Genomic DNA, 14981 nt, shown 5'->3' on the forward strand with positions numbered 1-14981 from the left:
TATCAGGAGCTAGTCTGGTGACTTGTATTTTTATATAGCTTCGATATCTCAGTGGAAGCCCAGAGAGCTGAGGGGCCCATCTTGGTCTCCCAGGCAAGAACCAGGGAGTAGAGTTCCACCCTGGCCACTCCCAGGGCCCCTCTGCCTGGCTCGGTCACCTGCTGCCTGCCACCTGAGACTGCATCCCCTGGCCCAAGTTTGAGTCTTTGGTGCAGAGAGAGTCTCTTCCTCCCAGAAAGAAGCTCCTGACATCTTACCCTGCCCAGGATCCAAAGGCTGTTACTGCATAGGTGCTTTCTTGACTTTGACCTGAATCCTGCAAACACAGCGTGACGCAAGCTAGGGAGCAAAGAAAAAGGGACATCCCCCACATCCGGATTTTTTTCTTTTAATGAAGCCTGACATTCTGTTCTGGGAGTCGCACTCATTTGTGTGAGGGGAAGGTTGTCCTGGGAAGCCTGGCACGGCGGTATGAATAAATCATAAAGCGCTTTACAAATCAGCATTAGCTCCGAACATGAGGGCTCGGAAGATGTTAGGCCCCAGTTCTCACCATCCCTGAGGATTCATTTATTTGCAGTCAGGGCTGTTTCAGAGGCTCTGTAAAGGGGAGCCCACATTCATGACTGTGGGGAAGAGGCATAGATTAACTACTCTGGACTGAATTGGGTCAGCACAAATGTGCACATGGGTGAGGCCTGGGGTCACCTATTTAATAATTCCCGATACCGCTCAGGAAGGGGGATTGAAAGCTCTTGAATTGAGAGCCTAAATACCAGTCCCCAGTGAGTGCAATTTGAGTTGTGCTCCACCTGCTATTCCAGAGGGGTTGGCTCCTTTATTTTACCTGGTACCTCGGATTCTGTTTACTCTGGGCCAAACAGGCTGCTCACCGGTAAACACCCCCTGAACTGGGAGAAGGAAATAGAAGCAGGGCCAGGTAGTTCAGTGAACACAGATCTTAAACCCCCTGGGTGTGACTCCCACTGCCTGCATGAACTGGCCCCTGACGGTGGCCGATGACTTAGCCTCTCTTGGCCTTAGTTTCACCATCTGCAAAATGAGCATAGCAAATCCCCGTGCACGATGGTGGTGTGGGCTGAATGAGATGATTGCAATGAGGTGCCTGGAGCACCAGGGACAGCAGGTGGTCCCCTCTCTCCCTGTCACAGTTACAGTCCTGGTGTCCTGCTCTGTGTTCTAGAGGAAATTTTCATAGGACAAAGGACAAGGCATATGGAAGTCATTGTTCAGTCCTTCCTGCTGCTAGGTGAATGCTCAATCTTTTTTCTTTTCATTTTCAATATGGAAACTAAACACAGTGATAAACCGCGAACACTACCTCAGGAAGAAACCAATGACAATCATGAGATTATGCCTCTCTAGGGGCTGGGCCTCGGCTCATGAGAGCCATTGTAACTTGGACGGGGGTGAGGGGGTTGCATGTGTGAGCATGCACTTGCACGCATGAGTGCACACACACACATACACACACACAGAGCAACTGCGAGGGAAGCAGTTATACTTAGTTCCCATCCCTGCCCCCCCACACACACTCCCTCTGACCCTTTCAGGAATCTTCCCAGCCTGGTTTCAGCAAGTCTTGCTAACAGCTCCAGCTACACTCTGCTATCTCCCTGGACACTGTGTGGGTAGTGGAATCACCATAGCAACATGGCCCCTATGGGCAGGGAGCTGCCTATGAGGACAGTGCTGGGCTGGGCCAGAGCCCCCATGCCAGGGGGTGTGGGAGGGCCGGCTCAAAACTTACTCGCCGACCTGGCTCAGGAATCCCAGCCCCTGGCAGCCCAGAGTGGGAGCAAGGTGGGTGAGGAGGAGGAAAGGTGCTTGTCTTCCTTGTGGAATCTTAAGCAGAAACCCCAGCATGAGCGTGGAGCATGGAGCATGAGAAGGGGCTCTGCAGTGAAGGCGAAACCCAGAGGGGCCTCAGGTCCCAACCAAGTTCTCAGGAGCTTCGAGGGCTCTGAGAGCATCCCTGAGGGTGGAGGTGGTCAGCAGCACCATGTTCACTCCCCAGGCCTGTGCCCTCCCAAAACTCAGTACTATCCACTTGCTGGCCGGTGCAGACATCCCTTCAGATCCCCACACCCCCCTGACAAGGCAAGGTTCGCTGTCCCTTGTGACACAAGAGAAAACCAAAACTCTGTTGCCCATGGCTGGGTGGCAGGGCTGAAGTTTGGAACTTAGATCCGTTGGACTACGGAAGTGCCTAAGATACTGCATTCTTAGACAAATATATATATTTGTTGTTAACTAGTTCATACCAGAGAAACAGATCCACCAAATTTGTAGGGAAATGTGGTCAACATTTATCCCAACCTCTAAAATTTGTCCATTTGGATTTTTAAAACTTGGGATATTATTTACGTACCAGAAAGTTCACCCTTCTAAGGTGTATAATTCGGTGGTATTTATTCATTCAGATTTGATACGTCCCCAAGCATTTCAGATACCCAGCATATAAGAGAATTACAGTCACACTGCTTATGTTCAAATCCCAACTACGCTATTTCCCAGTTGTGTGACTTTAGTTTACTTAGTGCCTCTGAACTTTAGTTTACTTCTCTGTAAAATGGGCCTAAAAATAGGATCACAAGGATTCAACAGAATAGTGTATGCAGAGCATTTAGTGCCTGCCTCACACTAGGGTTCAATAAATGTTAGCCATTATCTTTATGAATGATGGGATTGTGTCTGGATCATGGTGTTCCCTGAGAATACCGCTAAGAGAGACACTGATAAAGCACAGCAGATTTAGGGTAAAGAGGAGCCTGCAAAAGTGGTGTTGGTGCTGGTTGATTGAATGGAGATCCGTCCATGGAGACTTCTGGCCTCACATGGCCTTCCTCTGCTAGAACTGGGGCGGGCACAGACTCAGGCCCTGTCTAAGTCAAAGCCAAGCTGCTGTACCTCTGCTGCGTTCAGAGCCAAAACGGGCCTCGGGCGGCCAGGCAAGGTAAGAAAGAAGCAGATGAGAGTCCCCAGGCATAGGCATGTGATGGGAGAGCTAGGAGAAGCCAGTTCAGCCTGGGGCCACTCTCAAGGCAGCTCAGAGGATCATGGCTTAGCTGTAGATCCCCCACTGCCTCTACTTGCTGACAATCCTGATTCCTTCTCTTTAAAAAAAAAAAAAACAACTTTTTATTAAAGTATGCACACACCCCCACACACATAGCTCAGTGAATTTTCACAGACCAAACTCAGCTGTGAATCCATGAACTCAATCAAGAAACAGCTCACCACTAGCATCCTGAAAGTCCTTCCCTTCCTGTGGCGATCCATGCCCCCTTGGAGGTAACCACCAGCCTGTCTTCTGCCTGCATCCATAGTGCCGTGAGCATTTAAATCAGCTAAGGATCTTGTGAATGCGGATTCTGACTCAGGAGCTCTGGGGTGCACCTGAGAGGCCTCATCTTTAACAAGCTCCCAGACCACACCTAGAGTAGTACAAAGGTCAAGGTTAGAACCCTGCTTTATTTTTCTGTTTGTCTCTTGGAGACTGGTCATGGAAGAGAAATGTAAGCATCAGAAATCTTGGCTCTTGAGGATCAGCTAGGGGCCTAAGGGGGCTTCTGTTCTCACACACACACACACACACACACATACACACACACACACACCCTCCCCATGGAATCTCTGGAAGCAGAGCAGCCTCATCACAGGAGGCAAGGTTGGATTCTGGGTCCTGGAGCATGCTCTCAGCCATCCACGCTGCTCACAAGAGGTGTATGGATGATCTCAGGATGGGCAGTGGCTGGGAAGGGTGGGGTGGTGGGGGCGCAGGCACTGGATTGAGGGACAGGATGTGCTCTTCTAGCCCTTCTGAGATGCTAGGATTTTCTGACTCTGACTCAAAAGGCAAAGGCTATCTGGGAACACCCACCTGGCCTCCCAGTAAACTCAAGTCTAGGAAGAATTAGTGATGTTTTGATTCAAAAGGCCATACATGTCTGTGATATTGTTTGCTTGGGGATTTCTTTTTGAGGCAGTTGAAAGATAACCTGATGCAATAATGTGGTGAGGGGGCTGCCTCAGCATGCAATCCTGTGTTTTGTGGCTGGCCACGGTAGAGCGCTTTGTGATTTCTGAAGGTGGCTGGAAGGCTGGGTCAGGGGATGCCCAGGGTGTCTAATGGTGGCCTTGCCTGGCAGGTGCAGACCAGCAGAAGGAGGCAGCCATGGGGACTAGAACTGAGCTGACAAGGTCTGTTGGAGCCAATCGGAGTCTTGGAGAGGCTGCAGCTCCCCTCTTACAGTGGTGGCCTCCCCACCCCATCTCCATCCTGAGCCGGATCCTTCAGTTGTGAAGGGTTGCCTCTGGCTTCCAGGAGGAGGCTAAGAAGGGCACCAGAGGCTCCCCAGATCTCCAGCAGATGATGTGCTCTCATCCCTCACACTCTCCTGTGGGCCTCACCAGGCCCTAGCTCTGGTCCTAGAAGTCACTCATTCACATGATAACATTTCCCAGGTACTTACTCTGAGCACAGTAAGGACTGCATAGATCGCTGCCCTCAGGGAGCTGGTAGTATAGACAGGAAGATGTAGGTAAAGAATAACTACCATTCATGGGGCTCAGTAATTGAGCATCTGCCTTTGGCTCAGGTCATGATCCTGGGGTCCTGGGATCAAGTCCCTCATCAGGCTTCCTCCAGGGAGCCTGCTTCTCCCTCTGCCTATGTTTCTGCCTCTGTGTGCCTTTCATGAATACATAAATAAAATCTTAAAAAAAAAAAAAGAATAACTGCCATTCAGGATGCTGTATGTCTCGAGGGAGACAGGCCTGGGGGAGGGAGGGAGGGAGGGCCAAAAGTGAGGGGACTGATCAGGGAAGACTTTATGTAGGGGACCCCTTGAAATGAGCAACAGTAATTTCTGGAAGTCCTAGAAGATGCCTCTTACTTGCCTGCAAGTTTCATAGCAGCTGCAGTCACTGTAACGCATCCACTCTGCCCTTCTCTTGGCCCAGCACCCGCTCATCTGCATCCTTGGTTCCCAGAGCCACGGGGAGGCACCCCACTCAGCCCACGCAACACCCCCCCATGCTGTCACCACCCATCTTGAAAACATCATGCATCCAGAATATTCGCTGGCCTCTTGTGGCCAAGGCACCTGCTCGGGTCATGGAGAGAAAGGGAAGAAAGACCTCTCCCCTCATTCTGCATCCTGTCACCTGAGCAAGGGCCACCAAATGTACATTTTGTGCACTCTACAAGGGTATTGATATCAGGGGCAGTGGGGGCTGGATTTCATCCTGTGAAGTGCTCAGTTCTTCAGCTGGGAGGGCTTTCAGGAGGGGGTTCAAAAAAGTCCCCTGAGGGGGTGCTTCTCAGAAATTCCTCCTCCCGGCAAACCAGGAGGAATGCCTGGAGGCTTTCCTGGTGGTGGAGCTCCTCCCTCTGGTGGTGCCTCCTTTGGGCCTACCATTGAAGAGCCAACCTGATGACAGGTCTAGCATTGTTCCACACATTTGAAGGTCCCAAATTTGTGGTAAATTCCATGGCAGTTTTAAAGTCAAGCTGCTATAGTAAATATACTGGGCATTGTTGATACTTGAATATGGAATATGTGCACAGGGAAAGGAAATAAACATTGCACTTTATAAGCACTGTATTGTTAAGTGGAAAATGCAATGTCTTAAATAAAACTGTATTTAAAATTGACCAAAAAAAAAAAAAAAGAAAAAGAAAAGGAAAAAGAAAAAGAAAGAAATTCCTTCTCCCGAAAGGAAAGGCTTTAAGTGGTTTGCCCCAAGGCTGCTAAGACACCCCCGTGGGTCCCAGAGTGGCCCTGTTTGTGTCCAGCCTCTCCCGTGGCCCTCTGAACTGTACCTACCCTCCCCTAGAAAGGTTTTGCTGTACTCCAAACCCTTGAGGGTATTTTCTGTTCAGATCTTGCTTAAAGGAACCTGGGCAAGACAGGGTCTTCTGGAGCAGTGTATAGCCTCCCCAGAGGCTTAGAACCTCAGGACGCACACCAAATCTCACCCCCTGCCCCAGGAAGATGTACATAGCAGAGGCTTGGATCTTGCTTTTTGGACAGTCTGGGTCTTCTTTTCCTGCCTTCTCGCCATTGATTGCCTGGGGTGAATGGTCAGAATGAAACCAAAGGTTCTAAAAAAAAAAAAAAGAAGAAGAAGAAGAAGAAGAAGAAAGAAAAGAAAAAAAGAAACCAAAGTTTCTAAAAAGAACCTTTCTGGACAATGGGAAAGCATCTTGACCCCCAGCATCCAACCAGCCACCAGAGCTTCCCCTGCCATCTGACTTCCCGGCTTGGGGCTCATATGCCTCTGTAGTGACAGGAGGCCCAGAGCATGGCAGCCCCGGTCATCTGTCAGAACCTGCGAGAGAGGCCGTGTGTCCATTTGCCCACTGGTCCCCCAAAGAGCAATGAAAGCCCTTCCCTCTGCCAGGCAGGCCTTCCCAAAATCAATTGAGCAAGCAACTGAGCCGAATTGTTCTGGGCATAGGTTTTTCTTTCCATTTGGAGATGTGTCGAATTGTTTTTTCCTTTTCATGGTTGAGACTGATGCGGACATCACCTGCCTCAAGGTCTCCCTGCCACGGGGATGTATGTGTTCAAGGCAGTGTGCAGAGGCGGGCGGCCACTTTGCAGCTGAGGGGAGAAAAGAAAGACCTTACCGTCAGAAGAGTAAATATGTTTAAGACTTTGGGAGAAAAAGTAGCTATTTGTCTTGTTTTGATGAATCAGTAGAGACTTGTATTAGAGGTGATGTATTGGAAACAGAACTGTAGAGCCCCTCAGAACCTTCTGGTGTATTTGGCATCATAGGGACACACAGAAGGGAGATACCTAGGTCATCATCAAGTAAGCGCAGGAGATACTCCTACAGCATTCCTACAGGGGGCCCTCCAAGCTCTGCTTGAATATGTCAAGTGATCGGGATCTCACCACCTTACAGCAGACTTTATTTGGGTAGAAGGGACCACTGATGCCATGAACTCAGTCTTTTTTGCCATCAAATACCCCTCTATGGTCTTCCTTCCATGTGCTTGACTCAGGCACATTTCTGGTGACAAAGCACTCATTACCTCCTAAGCTGGCTCATCCAGCCCGATTACTCCCTTCCCACCGGTGCTGGTCCCAGAGATGGAGCATTGGAGGCCCTCCCTCCCCCAGCACCATCTCATGGGAGAGAGAGACAGATAAGCAGATAGATATGGTCTCAATGTGACCAGCACAGCAGAAACGTGCAGGAGGCCACAAGTCTGAAGGAGGAGGCAGCCATGATCTCCCTGCGAGGTCTGAGAGAGCTTCTCAGAGGAGGTGACTCATGAAATTGGATTTCAGAGGACAAATAAGAATAAGAACTTGTGAAGGAGATCAGAGAGAGGAATAGTATTCTGAGTAGAGGGAATAGCTGGTGCCAGGCCCAACAGCATGAGCCAGAGCAGTTGGGGTTGGGAACATTCAAGCAGCATGGGATGGCTTGGATGTGAAGTGCCCCATGGCGGGGTGGCAGGAAAAGTAGGGGGCGGTAGGGGCTACACCCTGCTAAGAATCCGGTATCTAACCTGTTGTTTCAGTAAGGCAGTGAAGGACTTAAACCCAAGAGACTTGCTTAGATTTGCCAAGGGGCAGGGGGACAGGGTTGGATGGATGAGCAGGAGGGGAGGGGAGGGGTGGGAAGAGCAGCAGTGGCTCCCTGGTGGACCAGTGAGGGGTGGTAAGGAACACATGAACACGGATCAGACATTGATTGAGAACCTCAGCACTTCACACACCTTTCATCTAATCCTTGCAACCATTCTCTGAAGAAAGAGGCATTACTGTTCCCATTTCACAGATGGGGAAATAAGTCTCAACGACATTACACGCCCTGCCCAGGTTCACAGAAATAGTAAGTGACCAAGATAGGATTTGAGCCCCTGTCAGTCTGAGCCCAGAGCCCTTGCTCATCATGACTGCCAGGATGGCAGCTTGAGCACGCAGAGGAGAGGGTGCACCAGTGGCTCTAGTGGAGAGACTAGCTCCCAGGGTGCAGGAGGGTTAGGGAAGCAAACACAGGGGTCAGAGCACCAGAAGACTAGCAACCACAAGAAGCGCTTTCACTTCTAGGCCGGAAGGGTTAGAGAGAGGAGTGTTTTCTGGAACCCAGAGAGGGCCTGAGCCATGTGAACAGACCCAGCTTTGGCCAGAGATACAGCTCAGAAGCAGTGGCAGCAGGGAGCAAACACTCTCTCCTGGCACCCTCCAAGCTCCTGATGGAACCTTCCAAGTCCAGTCAGAAGCCAGGGGGCGAGGGAGCCCGGGAGGTGCAAGCATGGAGCCTCACATCTCAGACACAAGGCGGGGCAAAGCATGGTCTGGGCGGAAAGTGAGGCAGAAGCAGGGCTTAGGGGTTGAATAGAGAGGGATGGGGAGGATTCCCCAGGGGGACTTCCAGGTCCCTAACGGGGGTGACAATCGATGGTGTGGATAGTGGCACTTCCCTGGGGTGGGAGGAAATGGAGCTGCTCAGAGGAAGAGCCAATGGGCTCAGCTTTGGCTGTGAAGCATGAAGTTTTATGGCACAGCCAGGTGTCACCTAGGTCTGTGGTGACAGTGGCTCATGCAGGTCTGGAGCTCAGGAAAGAGACAGAAGCTGTGAAAGATACAAGGGACTTGTCAGCTCAGAGAAAGTGGTTGAAGCTGAAAGTGAGGCTAAAAATCCAGGGAAAGCCCTTAGAGGGAAAGAGGGTCCAGGTCTGAACTCGAGGGTCCATTTCCATCTTAAAGAGCCAGTGAATAAAAATAAATGTAAAACATATATACATACATACATACATAAAGTACACTAGCGATAAAAAAAATCTTAATAGTAGCTATATCTCAATTTTCATAGCATTTAATTCACATATAATTGTCATTCTTACTATATAGTATTCGGAATGTAACTTTGATAGCAACATAATATGTATTGGTTTACCTTAACCATACCTCTATCATTGAATAAATTGGTCGTTTACCAAAAAAATTTAAAAAGAGAAATAAAGAAAAGAGTCAATAGAGAAGTGGGAAGAGAAATAACCTCCCTATGGCAGACGCCTGGCCCAGCAACGACCCTGGGCTGGGCCAGCCCGCGGAGGGCAGCTCTGCCAGTGGGGGTCCCATTGTCCAGCTCTCGGAGTCTTTCCTCCAGTGTTGCTCATCATGGTCTGAGGGGTTGTCTCTAAATGGCACGTGAACACCACAGTGTGCAAGGTGACCCAGGGACTGTCTTGCAGAGGAATACCGCTTCTGGGTTTTTTTTTTTTTTTAATGTAGAATACAAAAGAAATTAAGCTTTACTAATGTTTAATACTGGGACTGGCCCTGGAGCCCTGGCGCAGCGGTGTGTCCAGTACTCCGGTGCAGGAACGCTCCAGAGAACCGCGAGGTTCATCAGTCCGTTATGCCAGATGGCAGTGGGGTGTTGTGCCAAGGGTCCCCAAGACAACCCCCGGCTCAGTGATCCACTAGGATGACTCAGCATATGTTTGTACTCACAGCAGTGATTTATGACAGAGAAAAAATATAGAGGCAGATCAGCAAAGGGTAACGGCACCCGGGGCAACGTCCCAGGGAAGGCGGGCATGAGCTTCCCTGATTAGGACACCGAATCCCCCAGCGAGTGAATGGTGACAACACGTGTGAAATGCCATCTGCCGTGGGGGCTCCCTAGAGACTCTGTGCCCAGGATTTTTGTTGAGGGCAGGTCACCTGGGCACCCTCCGCTTAGCACATGCCCGAATTCCAGGGTCCCTGAAGATCAGGTGTGCAGTGTAAACCACAGTGCCGGCACAAACAGCTCAGGCAAACAGTCACTCTTATCACTGAGGGAGTGGTGGGAACTGTCCCCAAATGCAGGTTCCCAGATGCCAGCCAAGGGCCAACCTGGCCAGAGGCCTTTCTAAGGATGGTGTGGACCCTATCCTGCCCAGGCCTCCTCAGCCACTCTTCGATTCCCTTTATGGCAGCATGTAGCCGTTTCCAGATGCCAGGCTAGATTAGTGTTGTCAGGGTTTAACTAACTTAGCTAATTTATATTCTTGCATCTTAATGAACTTAGCCTCACAAAACAGGCAAGTGGCCCAAAAATGGTTACTTTAAAAAAATGTAAGTCAAAGCAACTGTAAGAACGCTAAGAGCCCCAGAGCGACCCTTCTCCCCAAAATAAGAGATCTTTGCCAGCCGCATAAAAATCAAATGAGACAACTTCATCCCCTGCCGTCCTTTTTTTTTTTTTTTAAATGTCCACGTTGCCTTTATGTTCCTGTTTCAAATTGTTTTTTTGATAGAAGAAGGTGGCCAAACACTTGGACGCCATTCTACCAACCTGTTAGCACTAAAAGTGTGTAGAGGTGGCCCAGGAATGTGTTCTCGGGCGGTCAGCTACCCCCGGGTGTGTCCTGTGCCTTTGACAGCTGACTCCTGGGTGTGGATGAACCAGCTTCAGCTTCGGGGTAGGAATCTCTATCTGAGGAGGAGTAATGGGATGCGGGGGAGAGAGGGCTCAATGGGGGCCAGTGGGGGGCAGGGGTTGCAAAGCATTGGGTTCCAGGCCCAGCTCTATGGCTGTGTGCATCGTTCAGAAAAATGTCTTAAATGCCCTGAATCTCTGAGTTTCTTCATCTGCAAAGTGGTTTCTCACTCAACTGGTGGTTCCAAAAAAAAAAAAAATTGTTTTATTTGTTGTTTTTGTCGTTATACACTTAGCCTCTGGCCTAATACTACTTACTGAGTGAACAGATCAATGAAGGAAGGAAGGAAGGAAGGAAGGAAGGAAGGAAGGAAGGAAGGAAGGAAGGAAGGAAGAAGGAGTGGTCTGTAAGGTCCTATGCAACTCTGACAGACTAGAGATTTGTGATCTGGTCATTGATTAAGCTCAGGTCTAAATTTCCAATAACTGGGCATGATTATTCCTCCCACACCTGTTCTGTTCACTTTTCTTGCATTGTTAGATTATAATATGGGTAATAATGTGGCCCTCCTGTGCCTTCTCTAAAGTACTGTGATTCATTCTTGCCTGTCTGATTTATCCTTGCTTTTGAAATTTAAAAAAAAAAAAAGGATGAAGTCTCTACCTGTCCCACTGCCAGCATTCACACCTGGCACATCCATGTTTCTGAACAATCGCTGTGATGCTGTTGTCTTTCCTTGGGGGGCCAGCCTTGCCATCTTCTCAGCCAGGTCCTGCTCTCACAAATAAAATAGAAAGGGGAAATATTGTCTCGGTATAACTAGAGGCTGGAGAGCCAGGTGGCTAGAAGGGCAGAGTGAAGGTACTCTGTGCAGGAACTCGGCTGGGAGTGTTTCTGGGAACTTCCTGCACCTGCTGACGGCACCCCTGGGCTGGAAGGGCGTGCTGTGGCGGGGCAAACCTGCTGTGTCCGATTCCTCTGGACATGGAGACTCTAAGCTGTCCGCTCCAGCCTGGCTGCCTCCCTTCTTTCTCCTACTGCATTTACCTTCCTGCTGTGTTCAACTGAGGCAGATGGGGATCTTCTTTTAGAGGGAACTTAGCATAACAGAGCTGAGGGAGAGGAGAGGACAGACCAAAGCCAGAACCAGACACTCACAAAGCACACAGCTTGCTCACCCCAGTGAGCGGGAGGCCCCAGGACTCAGTGACACACAGCCTGGAGCTAGGCGAGTCTCTTCTGTTTGGAGGGCATCCAGACCAGCCGGTGAGGGTGGAATCTGGAGAGACTGGGGTCTGGCCGTGATGAGGGTGTGGGAAGGGAATAGGCACCCAGGAGGCCCCCACCACCCAACAGATGGTGGCCAGCCATCCCAGCCTGCAGGGGCCAGCCTGTCAGTCACCAGCCCAGGGCTGGGGGTCAGGAGATACTTAATTCTGGGGAACAGGTGACAGCCAGATAGGGCCTTCATCTTGAGCAGGAACCCAAGGTCTGAGTGTAGGCTCAGAGACCAGGCTGGCCTGGTGCTATCCAGACTCTGGGGTCACACAGAGCAGTTGGAACAGCATGGCCTCACCATGGAGGAGGGGGCCAGGTGAGAGGACCCCGGCAGCACTCTCTCCTCTCTTCTCCCAAGGCCCAAGGAGACAAGTCCCTAGTGGGAGCAGGAAAGTCATGGCCTTTCTCCTCTGGCCTTCCTCCCTAGCTGAACGGCCCCTGCCATGGCCTGGAGCTGGCCTGGCTGCGGCTGCCAGCTAGGTGTCCCCAGGGCCTGCTCTGGCTGGGTCCTGGCCGGCCCCACCAGAGCAGTGGGTTTGCTGAGCACTGGAGAAGGGCCACGACAGGCTGGTTCTCCTGCCCAGTCTCCACCCCTATGGCTCAGTGCCCACCCCTCCCCCATGCCCACAATCTGGGAGCTGGGAGTCCCATAGGAAAAGTTCCCGGGGCCATCTTGTCTCCTACAGACTCAGGTGAGGAGACAGGAAGTCCCAGCAATTATGTTCCCTTCTACAGGTCTGTCTCCTCACCTAAAAGGTTTTAAGGAAGAGAGGGAAGGAGGGAAGACCAGAAGGCTGATCTGTTGCCCCTTAGTGATCCCTCGGTGGTCCTGGGAGCCTCTGTGCCTCTGCCGATGACTGGCTTCCTCTAGGCTGTGAGCCCATGGCAGGCAGAGTTTGAACCTCACAGGCCCCTATGCCCAGGGCCCTGGGTCTGGTGAGTGGCCGATAGAACTAAATGTCTATCAGATTGAGATCCGATTGAAGGACTTTTGGTGAGAGTAAAACTTTATGGGATATAAAATAGAGCATCTGTCCCCATCACCTAGAATCCCCCTGTTGGGATGCGCTCATAGATGGTGAGGTCGGTCCACCTAGGAGATGTTAATGTCTCTGTTTTCTCATGGCCTCTAGGTCAGGACCTGGATTCTCACCGTCGGCTACACAACTGCCTTTGGGGCAATGTTTGCAAAGACATGGAGGGTCCACGCCATCTTCAAAAATGTGAAAATGAAGAAGAAGGTAATCACTCCTGCTTCAGGATGTTTGCGATGTTCACTTACCATTTATTTAGCAAATATTATTAGATACCTACAGTGTGCTTAGCACTGGCCTATCTGCTGGGAATTCAAGCTAAACACAATGCCTGCCCATCCCCAACACCTTCAGCCTCCTAGGGAAATCAAACAGCTAAAAAAGCATTAACGACACATGGGGAGAAGGGCTGGCTGGTAACGTATGGGGCAACAGGGGTACAAGCACTCAGGGAAGGCTTCGTGTAGGAAGTGACACTGATGCTGAGACCCGAGGGTGAGTGGGGGTTAGCTAGGCAGAGGCCCGTAGAGGGAACTGCACGCGTGGAGGCCTGGGGAGGGGATGGATGTTTAAACAGAGCTGGTGGGGATCCCTCGGTGGCTCAGTGGTTCAACACCTGCCTTTGGCCCAGGGTGTGATCCTGGGGTCCTGGGATCAAGTCTCACATCGGGCTCCTTGCATGGAGCCTGCTTCTTCCTCTGCCTGTGTCTCTGCCTCTCTCCCTCTCTCTCTCTCTCTCTCTCTCTCTCTCTCTGTCTATCATGAATAAATAAATTAAAAATCTTTAAAAATAAAAATAAATAAATAAATAAACAGAGCCAGCAAAGGCTCATTAAGGCCAGGACATGGTGTTTGCAGGGACAGGGTGCAGGAGGAACCACGGTGAGGCATCTGAACTTTAACTTTTGGGCAATGAGGAGCCCTTAAAACAGGGGAGCGAACAGGACACAGACCAAATTTAATGCTTCCATTTCAAAGAGGCCCTTAGAGGACAGGAGCCCGGCCTTCATGTGGGTGGGAAGCATTTGCCACCCATGCAGGGAGGTGTAACCAGCATGTTGGCTCAGCTTGACTCTTTCAATGTAGTCGTAAACTTTCTCCACCACTGTCCTTTTAACTCTTCCGGTGATGCGGTTCTTCCCTTGCTTCTAGAGAAAAATTCAGGCAAGTCTCATGACTAGGAAGGCCCTCTGGTCAGCAGCTAATATGCGGAGTCCACTGTAATAGTCAGATCTTCAAACTGCATTCAAAGGCACAGCCTCCCCTAGCTCAGACCTGCCACGGGCCAGCCACCCGTCCTGGGAGAGGGGGTGTGCAGAGCTGTTTCTCTCCTTTGCCAGCCTGAGCTGTTGCCCAGTCATCCCCCTTCCCAAGGTTTCTGAACCCTCTGGAGTTGGAGCTTGGAGCGATAGAAGGAACTGCCACGGGGCTTGCTTGGCCTCACTCAGACTCTCACAGGGTGCTTTTGTGGGTTTTTCAAAGCCCCCAGGATGGAGACTTTCCCTCCTGCAGGGCCCTGACATGGGTGCAGTACTCCCTCAGGGGGCCATGTGCAGTGCCCCCACTCCTGGGCTCATCTGGCCCCTGCACATGTCTGGGACAAGGCCACACAGCTCCCCCTCTGCCCTGGACCACCTCTGGTGCACAGGAGACAGGCAGGCATCCTTCACCCACACAAACTCGAGGCGTGCAGGTTGATCCCACTGCAACAGCTTTCCCTCTTGTTCCACTCCCTGGAGCCACTGGCCAGCTGGTCCTCTCAGGAGTCTCGGGCTTCCCCACGCTTCAGGGAGCCCCATCAGTCAAGCCATCGGAGTGCTCTCCTTAAAGCCTCCCTCTTCGTTTGGGGTCAAGGGGGAAGCATAACTCATCCTCTCGCTTATGGGGAGACGTCTCAGCATCATGATGCCTCTTTCCAAAAATCCTCTTCTCGATTTGACCCTGCCCCATCCACACACACTTTTTAAACCCCCAATGTGGGTGTAACCTGTTTACAGACATCCCCTCCGCAGATCCTGCTCTTATCCCATCTAGCGTGTGGTGCTGTTGTTTGTCATCTGGTTCCCTTGGTTATGAGCCCTGGTCCCTGTGGCAGACAACAAGCACGCTGAGGGCAGTGGTGCCAGCAGGGGAAGCAGGAAAGCAGCTCCCGTTCTCTTCTGTACCCACCACAGACCTGCTGTTGGTCTTTGAGCAGACGTCTTCATCCTTCAGAGCCTCTTTTTCCTTATCTGTAAAATGGGCCATGT

General features: G+C 50.9%; 1 protein-coding gene across 1 annotated transcript in view; it reads left to right on the forward strand.

Moving 5' to 3' along the window:
• GABBR2 (gamma-aminobutyric acid type B receptor subunit 2) overlaps nt 1-14981 on the forward strand; it is a 348859-nt gene that overhangs the window by 271236 nt on the left and 62642 nt on the right. The window contains exon 12 of the mRNA XM_041763142.1: nt 12832-12939. Within this exon, the coding sequence (XP_041619076.1) occupies nt 12832-12939 (108 nt within the window). The remainder of the gene's footprint in view (nt 1-12831; nt 12940-14981) is intronic.

The sequence above is a fragment of the Vulpes lagopus genome, chromosome 7 (genome assembly GCF_018345385.1).
Source record: "Vulpes lagopus strain Blue_001 chromosome 7, ASM1834538v1, whole genome shotgun sequence".
NCBI lineage: Eukaryota > Metazoa > Chordata > Mammalia > Carnivora > Canidae > Vulpes > Vulpes lagopus.